Source organism: Polyodon spathula, chromosome 22 (genome assembly GCF_017654505.1).
Source record: "Polyodon spathula isolate WHYD16114869_AA chromosome 22, ASM1765450v1, whole genome shotgun sequence".
Classification (NCBI taxonomy): domain Eukaryota; kingdom Metazoa; phylum Chordata; class Actinopteri; order Acipenseriformes; family Polyodontidae; genus Polyodon; species Polyodon spathula.
In genome coordinates this window covers 22,675,764-22,688,918 of record NC_054555.1, presented here as the reverse complement: position 1 = coordinate 22,688,918, position 13,155 = coordinate 22,675,764, and the positions used below count along the sequence as shown (strand labels likewise).

Here is a 13,155-nt window from a genome sequence, read left to right as displayed (position 1 = left end):
AACCTTAGCAAAACTACTCTTTAAAGCTATAATGTAATTGCTTTCTATGGTTGTCTACAGTAGGAAGAAAGGGTTAATTGTATCTGCTCTGCTACAAAGAGACTGCAGTGTGTCTGCTACCCATATTCATTTTTAATGAGGACTTGTGTCTCATGCAGCACAACAGAGAACTGGGTTTTAGTGACCTTTTTTGAATATAATTTCTTAGATTACACCTAAGCGACCTTGAGCTGGCCATGCTTTGTTGTGATCAGATGTGAGAGATGAGTCACATGTGGGAGGGCAGGTAAACAGAGCTCCATATAAATCATCAGTATCGAAACGCACAGCTGCATTAAAATTCTGCTAAAGTGGAACGAGGCTGTGGGGGAGGTTGAATAGGAAACCAGTGCACAGCTGCTGCTAATGAAATGAGATATGAACATTTATTTACTTTCCTACAGTTTAATGTGAATCTGGAGGAGGCAGTTTTGGAACTAGTTGGTTGTAAGTAGTTAGAGAAGAAGGGAAAAGTGACACAGTGATTTACTCAACCAATAATCAAAGCAATTTTATCATAGGCATTAATTTTGAAATACTGATTATTTTAAAATGTAGATACTCTTCCATGCTTTTTTAATTTCTATTCATTTATTCATGTAAATCTGAGAACCCATAAAGGGCAGTGCAGCAGTAATTGGCGCCCCTTTGAAACTGACCCTGAACCATTGCTCCCCTGCAGGACTCCGATAATCCTGACCTAAGGGACCGCGGCTACATCTACTGGCGCCTGCTCTCCACCGATCCAGTGGCTGCCAAGGAGGTAGTTCTGGCAGAGAAACCCCTGATCTCGGAGGAGACGGACCTCATCGAGCCCACCCTGCTGGATGAGCTCATCTGCCACATCGGCACCCTAGCCTCCGTCTACCACAAACCCCCCAACGCCTTTGTGGAGGGTAGCCGCGGGGTGCAGCACAAGCGCCTCCCACCCAGGACTGGATCGTGAGTGTCGCCTGCTGGGTTCATGTCTTTGATTAAACATATGCAGGGTTTAAAAGGGCGCTTAAAAATGCGGTTGGGGATATTCGTTTAATTAAATATAAAAAAAATGCTCTCCAAAATTGATATGTTTGTAATAAAGTTGTGAAAATTCTATATGTCTCGTATTTTAAAATGTTCGACTAATGCTTCTGCAGTGTAGCCTGATATTTTCCTTAAAAGTAACAGTAATTCTTATTTTTAATGTTTGTCTTTGGAAATTGTCTTTGGGAAGTCATGGAATGTAATGGGATGGGTTAGCATGCATTTTTTTTAAATATATGTCTTAAATCTTACTATTTGTTTCCGTTTCGAAGACACAAAGGAATTGTGTATACCCCAAGCTGTTACTCCTACACAGCCCAAATGTATTTTATTTCAAAATCCCTAAGATTAGTTCCAGTGGGTGTGGCTTGCACTCTTAGGAACATTGTGAGAGACAGAATCTGAGAGACTTGCTAAGGTCACAATGAGTCTGCAGCTAAGCTGGAATTTGTCTAGGATGTGTGATCTTGGTTCTTTACTCTTGTCAGTAGATAATGCTGCAGCTACATATATAAATATTTATACAGTTTCCCAGAGAGAGCAACTTTTTTTTTTTTTGTTTAAGAATCTATTGAATAAAAACACAATTAGATTCTCTGAGGTTTTAAACACAGTCCTGGTCAGTTTAACATTAAAACACAATTCATTGCTATCCGTTTACTTTATTCTACCATAGTTCAGGATCCTTTTTATAAAGACCTTGTATTTCCCGTTTGCTTACATCTCCTACAGGTAGATCTTTCTCCTTGAAGTCGTCCTGCCGGTCTGCTAGACTATGGATCAGACAGACTTTCCCCTGTAGCTACTCTAGTGGGCATATCAATGAGGATTGGCTCAATGCCAGCACGATTATTATTAAATAAAAGTGTGGCGATATTGAATCTGCAGCTTTTAAGAAAATAGTCCCCCACTGGCAGTGTGTTCTAAAATCCAAAATAACATCCTTTGCATAAATTGGTTTGAATGGCCTGTGTGTGTGACAGCACTGGATTGCCCGTCTTGTTTTCATGTAGCCTGTGCTCACCCATTCCCCTTCTCTCCCGGCTGTCCTGACAGGAACGAGAGCCCAGAGAGCCCTGAGTTAGCCCAACCTGCTGCAGACCAGCCTGCCGACCAGCCGTCCGCTGTCATCCCCTCCCAGGGGGACCTGCTGGGGGACCTGCTCAACCTGGACCTGGGACCACCCACCAGCGGAGGGACCCCCGCCATCACCTCCGCCATGCAGATGGGAGCCATGGACCTTCTGGGTGGAGGACTCGACAGCCTGGTAATGCAAGGGGGGCGCCGGGGGAAGTCAAGAGAGTGAACAGAAAGAAATACAAATATATAAACCTAACCCTGCTTACCATACTAATTCCTAAAGGGTCTACGTAAAGGTCTGTGTTTGATCTAAGACTAGTTCATGTAGGTGAATTAACACATTGGAGGGGGCTATATGGACAGTTTGGTGTTAAATGCATGTTCTCTTATGTTCTGTTGTCTCTAACCCCTCTTCTCTTCTGTTTCACATTCCTCTCTCTTTTGCTCCTATCTGTCTGTCCTCAATCCTACAGATGGGGGATGACACAGAAGCGGTAATTTAAGGGGGGGGGGGGGGGTACGGAATTTGCTTGAACACTCATCTGGGAAGGGGGAAGGCATTTTCATTATTTCATCAATAGTGAAATATAGCAAATTGGTGCACATCCTTTGGAAAAAGAAAACACTTGACATTCCTTTTTGCTACTGTCAGCTGTCAAACCTCATTTTCTGCATGAATGCGAGCCTTTCTAGCATGCTGTCTTTTTAAAAATGTTGCTGCCTATCTTTGTTTTATAAATATATTAGCTAAAATAAAACTTGTGGCATGAAGTAGGTGGTTCATTGTGGTGGTTGGTGGACCTTTTTAGTTTTTAAAAATCTTTTTTTGTTTTTGTTTGTAGCTTGGTGGTGATTTAGGAGGAAGTCCAGCGGTAAGTTTATATCCCTTAATAGATTAGAATATCGTAACGCGACCCCAGAATGGAGCACAGAGTGTAATATAAGAACTGAGTGTGATTAAATATTTAATAGTGTGTTTGTGTTTCCATCTCCTGGAACCTACATTTAAGCTGTTACATCTCAATAAATATATCAGGGAGAGAGCAAATAAATAGATAGAATATTTGTTTTTTAAATAGATATTTGGGGAATTTAATAGAGGGGGTATGGCTTAACAACAAGGTTAGACTTTAACTGGAAATGTCATCATTGCAAAATTCAACTTCATTTGATTGTAAGACAATGAAATATGCACCTCATTTATAAGAACATCCTGATGGTGAAAGCTACAGTAAAAACTAATTGCATTTTTCCTGGATCCTACTTGCCCTTAAACTGAACAATCTCCTTTGATTTTGAATGCTGTCTGACTATTTGTTTGTTGAAAAATAAGCTAATTTCTTGTCTTGTTGAGTCTCTCTTTGTCCTGGTAGTTAGGCTCAAGTGGAAGAGCACATTCATTGAATATATTTACGTCTCCAGAATATGAACAGTGACAGTGTATTCTGCATACTTTGCACATAGAACCGCTTGCTGTAATAATGTCAAGTACTTTTTTCAAGCCCACAATCAATATTTTAACTTCAAAGGAAATATTCTTGGTGCACAAAGCAGCAACCAGAACTTGCTTACTCCCAGCTGTTTGCATCTTTAGCTTTAGAAACCTGGTTTATATTTCAGAAATCTGTATAACAGAGAAAGTTAACAGGACAACAAAGTTATCTGTAGAAGTGGCATAAACCAGCAATAGTGGTAAAGCTGCAGTCACCACAGGGCAGAAGTGGGAGTCTACAGTTCAAAATGTTGCTTTGCAATTACATCAGTGATGGGTGCAAGGCACAGGCGATTAGAGATGCCAAGAAGAAGTAGTAGTTATTTTATAAGTAGTGATGCGCTGAGGATGATTGTAAGGGCATTCTGGATATTTTTCCCTAGACGCAGTGATCCATAATAAACTAGACAAATCATAAGAGTCATAAGTAACACAGGCAGACAGGAAAGAAATCTGTAGCACTATTCCTCCGCTGCGGCACAACTTATACCGACTGTATCTCTGTTTGCTTTGTCTAGTCAGTCATTTTCCTTTTTTTTTTTTCTTCACCAGATTGGAGCCGGGTTTGGAGGTCCTGCAGTTATGCCGTCCTCCCTGAATGCCCCAGTAGGGGGTGGTCTCGGAGACCTGTTTGACCTGGGCAGTGGAGTGGGAATGCCCACTGGATCCTATGTTATACCCAAAACTGTAAGTATGGTTTGCACACAGGGTATTTACTCAAAGTGTATTTGTAAAGGAAGTACCAACATCCAACTCATTAAGAAGCAGAATGTTCTCGAGAGGTGTAGATGCATATATCTCCCATATTCCTGTCTCATATCTCCTACCTCAGGTCTGGTTCTGTTTTAGCGGCATTTTCTTTTGTTGAGAGAATTCTGTTACATTTCTGTTCTAATTGGCTGTGATAATATTATTGCAGTGAAAAACAAGACTGCCATTATTATATGACATATAATTTATGTTGTTGCGGACATATCTTGATACATGCCGTATTTAAATTAGTCCTGGGTTGAACACGGGATTTTCATGTTTGGATATTTGCTCATAATTTAAATATTTGTTTGGATATTTGTTCATTTTTCAAATGTAATAAAAGCCATTCTATTGCTCTGAACGTAGGCAGAGACAGCATAGCAGCAGGGCGGGGGGGCGTGGCCTGTGTGTGTGCCTTTATTTTACACCAAGAAGTTACAGTATGTAACACATTAAAATAGAAAAATATCCCAGGAGTAAAGAATAAGTTGTGTAGGACTTACTTTACCCCAGTGAATTAACTACAAAACAAAGGATGCCAAATAGCAGTTCAAGTTAAAAGTTGTTTTGTTTATTCCCGAAATAAATAGCACATAAAGTTGACAACGCATTTTCTTTTTGTTTTCTTTTTTCAAACAACCGTGGAAACTAAGGGGGGGGGGGGGGGGGGGGGGGGGGGGGGGGGGTTTCCGTTCTCGTTTATTACATTCCATGTAACAGAAAGTCACAGAAAAAAATAAATAATATATACAATGGATATAAAAATCACTACACAGCATTTTTAGGAAGTTTGGTACTGTTTAAGCAAGGCATTTCAGAATGACATGCTTGCCTTTTTTCTGTCCCGTGAGATTCTGACTCGCTCTAAAGCAGCACAATGCTTGTTTGACCCAGATGGCTTTCTATAGAGATCACTATGCATGCGCGCATAATCTGGTTTGTTTACTTTTTGCTGTCTAAAACTTTTAAATAGAGGCTTGAACTGCTGTATTGATCCTTGGTTTTTTTTTCTATATGTATATTCATCTTACATAATGGAGAAGTAGCAATCGCATGCACATCTGAAAATAAGTGACCTCCTGCTCTTAAGCCCCAGAACACATTCCATCAATAATCGAGGCAGCTTGAATAAACAGTTTGAAACAGCCGCAAATCTTAAGTCCTTTGAGAGACTGGTTAATTAAGATTTCATTGTATTACAGACATCTTACTAGGTTTGGCAGGTGTGATATGATGGGCTGGTACAGTAGGTTGACCAGGTGTTCTATGTGTTCCTCAGGTGTGGTTGCCTGCCATGAAAGCCAAAGGTCTTGAGATCTCTGGAACTTTTGCCCGTCGGATGGGCACCATCCAGATGGATGTGACCTTCACTAACAAGGCCATGCAGATCATGACAGACTTCGCTATACAGTTCAACAGAAACAGGTGAGGGGGAGGGCAGTGTGCACCATCATCTGAACCCAGCTGTGCCTTCTGCTTCCCAGTGTTATTTATCTCAATGTTGACACTTCTAGCGTCTAATTTGGTTGTGATGATAACGTTTGACCCTCTGAGAAGTTGCCTGAAAAGACTAGATCAGGGCTACTCAATCCTGGTCCTGGAGGGCCGGTGTCCCTTCTGGTTTTTGTTCCAACTATGCCCTAAATTACTTAATTAGACTAATTACATGCTTATTAGAAGCATAATTGGTCCAATTAATCAATTTAATGTATAGTTAGAACAAAAACCAGGAGGGACAGCGGCCCTCCAGGGCCAGGTTGAGTAGCCCTGCTGTAGATTAAGGTATAATTTACCTAGACCTTAGAAGTGGGCACAGCCACTGCAAAAATAGAGTAGCACTAAACGTGCCCCAGGTCTGTGACAATCTCATCTTCAAAATAGAAGGTGTCTGAGTTTCAATTCCTTAACTGGAAAAAAAATAAAAATAAATTATGACTAGTTCAGACTAAATACACTGACAAGTAGTCATTGGGATCAAAATAAATTATGTAAAATGGGATCAAGGTTTAAGCATATAAGTACAGTCTCACAAACTGTTGAAATCTTGGTTTTTCAAATGACAATTCTTTTGATTGATTCCAACAGTTTAGATTTTGGATTAGTTGAATCAATCTTTTTTTGCCCGCCTGCATGATTTTGAAAGTGATGTGTACTTCTGCACACTTGTTTATAATTCCCTGTGTGATGTGTTGAGGGATAGAGGAAGTGTTGACTTGTTTTTGTCTTCTTTTCCACACCCAGTTTTGGACTGTCTCCAGCAGCTCCCCTTCAGCTTGCCACACCCCTGAGCCCCAACCAGACCATCGAGGTGTCCCTGCCTCTCAGCACTGTGGGGCCCGTCATGAAGATGGACCCACTGAACAACCTTCAGGTGAGTTACTGTGATTCTGGACTGCTTCCAGGTGCCATTCCTCACTTAATGAAGCTTATTGAAGTTGTATTCATTACTATGTGGCAGACTGCGTGATTCAGGGCCAGGATTAGAATAGGATTGTGAACACCAGAAATATGTCTATGAGAGATTTGAGTCATGTACTCTGCACCAAAGACCCCAAGGATGTGGCAGGCAGCATACCGAGACAAAAATACAAATCTTTGAACGAGGGTGGTGTTCGTAGCAGCATTTTCTCAAAAAAAAAAAGTTCATTTCAGCCTCGTTGTGAATAATGTTGTAACAGACAGCAGTGGAATGAGTTGAAAGTAGATAATTGAATCACCATCCATTTTAGTGGCTGCTTCAGAGGGAAGGCAATATGAACTGTCACTGGTGCTGATGTGGTATTTCTGACAGCTGATGATGGATTAGCAATTGTAAAAAAAATAAATAAATAACACCAAGCTGAGTAATAACTCCCTGAGGCTCAGATATCAAGGGCAGATGAGTGCTGGCCAAGCTGCAGTTGTCAGTGAAGGACTGTTGGGGCACAAAGAGAAGGGTGGTTAGGGTTCCAGCAGGTGTCTCAGTTTTGGCTGCTTTTTCCTATTTCTCCCAGTGGTTTCCTTCAATTACAGTAGAACCATTCATCTGATTTAATTAGTTCCAGGGGTCCACTGGATATGTACAAATTTCGGATCACAGAGGGAGTCATTTGTACTACATTGTAGTTGCGTGAGCATTAGAAATGAACAATGTCAGGTACATCATTGAGTCTGAAACACCAAAGTACGGTATTGCACGTGTAGGCCTACTATACAAAGAAAATCTGTACAAATGATTGCAAAACAAAGCAATTTACAAAACAGCATTCCAAAAACAGTTCTTCCCTTGCTTTCTCAGTCTATGCCATCTTGTTTCAGCTTTCTAATGGTACAGTAATGATATGAATCCCTTTTATTTAACGTGATTAAACTGGACAAACCCCAAGCCATTGGTACACCAAGGAGTGGCACAGCGTATAACTGGTTTTAATCTTCCCTGGTTTGAACTCCAGGTCTCCATTAACAGTAAGGTTGGCTTTATGAACCGAACCCAGCAAGTCTGGCACAAGAGCCCAGTAACCACTGAGCTACTTGGGTCTGTATTTCCAGTATTTGTATTTCCCAATCATATACCAAACATTTAAACTGCATTTTAAAGCAGTGGATTACCACTGTCTTTGTTTTTCCTGTAGAGAGAAATGTGCTGTCTCATTGGAGCCTATTATTATCCACCCACCTTGTTATGCTTGCTTGCTTGCTCTGTTTGACTTGCAAATTTACATAAACAGTTACAAACAAAATGCCAGATGCAAAGATTGAGACAATTAGAGGAGACGGCAGTCAGCGCACTGCAACACTGACATATCTCGCAACACAAACATACCCAAACAGCATATGCCTTCATGTCTGTTTTAAATTCCCACTTAGTAGTAATTGCAGCTTTTCTTTTCTAACAGGTTGCGGTGAAGAACAATATTGATGTGTTCTACTTCAGCAGCCTCTATCCCATTAACATCCTGTTTGTAGAAGATGGCAAGATGGGTGAGTAACCCCATTACATCACACTAACGGGTTAGGGATATGGTTCTGGGATGGATCGTGGTTTGCGGTCTTTCATATTTGCCTTATTGGTCAGGGCTGTTTGTAATTGGTTCTTTGCACTAGTGAGTTAGAAAATGTGACATACAGTACTGTACTGCACCAGTGAATCCTAAAACAATAAATAAGATCTTCCACTGGAGATCTGTTAATAGTATTCATAATAGTCAATACATGCATTGAAAAGTAAAACTGGTAAGAAAGGGGAGTATTATCTGGTATGCCATCTTGTATAACTATTTCCTCCAGTACAGTGCTGCTCAGCACATTAACTTGCATAGTTTGTTGCTGTCTTGAATGCAATGTATCGGTTCCCTGTCTCTGTCTGCCTTTCTCATTCATTCCTGCCCTGTTTATCTTTCTCTCTACAGAACGGCAGGTATTTCTGGCCACCTGGAAAGACATTCCCAGTGATAATGAAGCACAATTCCAAATCAAGGACTGCCACCTAAACTCAGGTGAGATGGCATTCTAAAAGCCTTGCTGTCCACCCGATTGAAGAATAGCCAAATCGTTGTAGTCCTCTTTTTATTCTACAAAGCCGACGTGTTTTAGTAAATCTGTCGATGTTGCAATCTTAAAGGCTTCAATCTCAAACGGCTTGAGATACAAACGTATTTTCATTCGGGCTGTCAATTAATCACAGTTAACTTCTGTGATTAACGCATACATTTTTTGGGAGATACATTTTTTTAACGCATGTTAATCGCATTCCTGTCTTGTCCCTCTAGCACACCATAATTCACTTCCTGCAGCACCATTTCAATACACTCGAGTGCATGCCAGGTTTGAATGAGTGTCGTCATCATTTGAGTATAAAATTAATCACAGAACCGCATTATGTAGCAAAGCACTCAAACTGAAGGGCTTGTGAAGGTTTTTTTTTTTTTTTTTTTTTTTTTAAACATTCTGATGGTTCATTAGATTGAAAGGGTTCATTAGAGGGTTACTTGTATCTACTATCAAAGCGAGTTCCATTGTCAGTCATAGAAGTGCATCTAGTCTCCTCTACCGCCTGCAGGTTAAACATGCTTTCGCTTCTCAAAATACACTTTCTAGTAGTTCTTCTGCTATAGACAATACAACAGCAAATGAAATGCATCATTTTCGACAGAGTACTCTTTTAGAAATTCAGGATCGCTGCAAACGGATGAATCAAGCCATGTACGATACTATAACCAGTGCTGTTGCAATGTCGATAGCTTTCAACTGCAGTCCTGTTAACATTGTAGATTTGTTTTGTTTCAATGATGGCATTTATTTTTAAACAATATTTACAATTATGGAGGACATAACTGACATAATTAAGCTTGACTTCAATAATGTAACCGTGTAACTTTCATGTTTACATATTAACAAGACCTTATGCACTTGGACAAGTTTGATTAGATTTATATTAGATTTATATTATATAAATAAATTATAAAAAAAATATATAGTGCTCGAGGTACACACAATATGAGCGTTATAATCAAAGAACGTTATAAATGGGAGAGGGGGTTGGGGGCACCGCTGGACACAGCACATACCTGACTAAAATACAAAATAAAATAACTCCCTCTCTAGATTGGATATATAATGCAGCAAAAATGTAATTTTCTGTGAACTAACTATGTATGAAGCACTATGCTATATTTTTTACAAAAGGTAACATTCCCACTCATGGGTCATTTTTAATTAGCAGTTTTAAAACTATAAATAGCCTGGCTAAATGGCGGTTGGGAGTTCAGTTCAAAGCGATAGACAAGCAAACCAAGTGCGTGAAAGAAGGCGGTTTGGGAGAGAGGAAGAGGGAATGGGCTCATCCCATGTTCAGCTGCCGGAGTGGGGCTGAAGCGCAGCTGAAGCGTCTCGTCCCCCAGAGAAAGCTGCAGCTCCTCTCGCAGCAAAAAAAGTAAATACATTAGGAAAGATAACCACGTAATAGGCCTGCTATTTATTTAGTTATAAAACAAATGCTGAATAAGATGTCTGTTTTATAAAGTGCCAGCTCAGCTTATCTTCAGTTCAGATACTGTATCAAAAGGGAGAGACAGAAACAGAAATTAGACTGATAAGTTGTTTACAGTATGAAAACCGGTACTGTATTTACTGTAGAAATAGTGCATGAATCACTAGTGTAGGGAATTGGAGGACCTCATGTAGGAGCGTTATATCCAAAACGCATTATAACCGAGAGTCTTATAACGAGGGAGCACTTCAACGTGTGTGTGTGTGTCTATATATATATATATATATATATATATATATATATATATATTATGTAGTGAAAGTACACACTAGGGCCGTTCAGTTAAGCCTCAAAATAGCAATCGATTAATTGGGCACACACAAAATATAATTATTCTAGTAAATATCTATGGTTGTACCATACAATTTCAGTGCATTCGTCTTCCCGTGACGTTATCATTTTATTGTCATTGCAGTTCAGTAAAAGCTTGTGCACAACAGCTGAATGCTTGGGGTAATTACGCCTGGGTAGCGTCAAGAGAAAAATAAAAACAAAACATAGACTAGCAAGTTTAACACACTACAGGAGTATTACTAAAATATGTATTCCAAACATATTACAGTACTTTGGAATGTAAGCTATGTAAACTTGACACTAACGAGTTTATGAAAAATTCAGCAACAGCTGCATCATCACACATTGCATTTTGTTAATACTGTACCACCTGTTGGATTTGGTCCTTTTTTTCAACACCTTATATGAGAAACTATTCCAGACACTAGCAGTGTGCTGATACACTCACTCCTGTATTAGGAATGGGAGTGATGATGGAGCTGGAAATAGAAGCCCTACATCCTTCCACAGGGCAGATTAATTGACTGTAAAAGTGAAGTGGCTTACGACACTGCCGACCTGAAGCCTTCAACCACTATCTAAAAGGCAGATGCACTGTCCCCCATACCTGCCATTTGCTGATAAAAGCTGTCAGCACTCCACTGTGTCTTTCTGCTGTGCTGCTTGAATGCCTGAAGAATTGACTCTTGACTGCTCAACACCTTGCCCGAACCCTGCTGTCAGCACAGTAATGTACGAGAGAACGGCAGCCATCCTTTTCTCTCTCCCGAGAGGATTATCAATTTGCTGTCTGTTATAGAACTAAGCAGCCATTTAGCCTTCTCCCAGGGTTATTCTTAGAAGACCTTTTTCACAGTGTTTAGGAGAAGGATTAAGAGCAGGAGCTGCTTCTGAACCAGGCTGCAGCGAGAGCAAGGGTTTAGGATGCCAAGCAGGTTTTGAATTATAGGTTTAATACTATTTCCTTGCTGTCCGACTGGACATGCATTTTTAAAGAGGTTGCATTTTTTGGTTATTCATTTAGAACAAGGTAGTACATCAAGTCATTATAATTTCATAAATCTTGACATCCTGTCTGTCTGTGTAGCACTAATATTCCTGAAATAAATCCACTTCACCTGGTTCTTTTTTATTTTTATTTTATTTTTTAATGGTTTTGCAACAAATTTCTCAGTGACAGTCTGACAGTGTGTGTATCTCAACTATGTTGTATTTTTAATGTATATGAAAAAAGATGTAGTATAACCCGGTTAACCTGTTTTGAAATTATTCAGACAAGTCTGTTGTGAAATACTTTTGACGGTCGTGGGGCAGCACTGATGTACCAATAGTTTTGTGCCCTTTTCTGGTTGGCTTAGCCTTTTATTTTTTATTTTGTTTGTTCTGATGTTGTGTGATAAGCATTCTTTAACACAGGATTTGCATTGGGATTACAACAGTATCCCTGGAATTGAATGCATTTTCACCCATGGAACAATGTTAACGGTATCAAACTGGCACTGGTCTACCCCCTCCATACAAAATCTAGAAAAGTATAGTAAGATGGTGCTATAATAACAAAATTCTAGAAAAAGAACATTCCATTATGAGTGCCAAAAGTCATTATAAACGTAGCCTGTAAACATGTGTTAGGACTTCATTCATTTTTTTAGTAAAAATATTGAAAAATGTTTGTCCGTTGGTTGTGTGTGTATGTATTAGTGATTCTAAAAATAGTAAAATTACAACAAATTGTATATGTAGTCATTTGGCTGACTGAAAGATGTCAGAAACAAACAAAAAATAATTATTTTTCTGTTTCTGATGTGAATTCATAAGGTGTTGAGAGAGGACGAGAGATGTGAGGGAGATTTGAGGGGCTAAACATTGTATGATTTATATTCCCAGATGCTGTGAGCAACAAGCTCCAAAGTAACAATATCTTTACCATTGCCAAGAGGAATGTGGAGGGACAGGACATGCTTTACCAGTCCATGAAGCTGACCAATGGCATCTGGATCCTGGCTGAACTGCGCATCCAGCCAGGCAGCCCCAACTTCACTGTGAGTCCCGAGCTATACTTCCTTTTATTAGGGTAGTCAGCACAGCGCCCCACCTACTGAAACAGTAAGGCTGTTTAGATGTTTTCACATTTTCTTGTTCTAGATCTTCTAGCAGTAGCAAAGGGTTTTGAAACCCACAATAGTAACCTAAAGCCGTGGCCAACTGGGATTGCTTCCGGAATAGTACATGAGCAAATCCAGATACTCAGATTTTCTGAGTAATTCCCTTTTTAAGATGTTGTTTTTTTTGGCTGGTATTGAATTAAAGCTAAGCCTATTTTTTAAGCTGCCTTTCCCCTCACATTTACAATTGAATGCCAGTCAATGGCGATAAACTTCCTCACTGAGTGATTTTTTTTAAAAGCTGCTTAGATGCGAAAGTTACTCTCATCCGTGGGACTGAC

General features: G+C 39.8%; 1 protein-coding gene across 4 annotated transcripts in view; it reads left to right on the top strand.

Annotated features, from left to right (window-relative positions):
• Nucleotides 1–13,155, top strand: part of LOC121297082 (AP-1 complex subunit beta-1) — a 32,402-nt gene that overhangs the window by 13,498 nt on the left and 5,749 nt on the right. For 2 of the 4 annotated variants that reach the window (XM_041223090.1, XM_041223092.1), the window contains exons 13-22: nt 722–981; nt 2,119–2,329; nt 2,616–2,636; nt 2,985–3,014; nt 4,187–4,321; nt 5,667–5,812; nt 6,629–6,758; nt 8,263–8,347; nt 8,776–8,862; nt 12,597–12,751. In XM_041223090.1, coding sequence (XP_041079024.1) covers nt 722–981; nt 2,119–2,329; nt 2,616–2,636; nt 2,985–3,014; nt 4,187–4,321; nt 5,667–5,812; nt 6,629–6,758; nt 8,263–8,347; nt 8,776–8,862; nt 12,597–12,751 — 1,260 coding nt within the window. The remainder of the gene's footprint in view (nt 1–721; nt 982–2,118; nt 2,330–2,615; nt 2,637–2,984; nt 3,015–4,186; nt 4,322–5,666; nt 5,813–6,628; nt 6,759–8,262; nt 8,348–8,775; nt 8,863–12,596; nt 12,752–13,155) is intronic. The other 2 variants (XM_041223093.1, XM_041223094.1) reach the window with 1 other exon arrangement.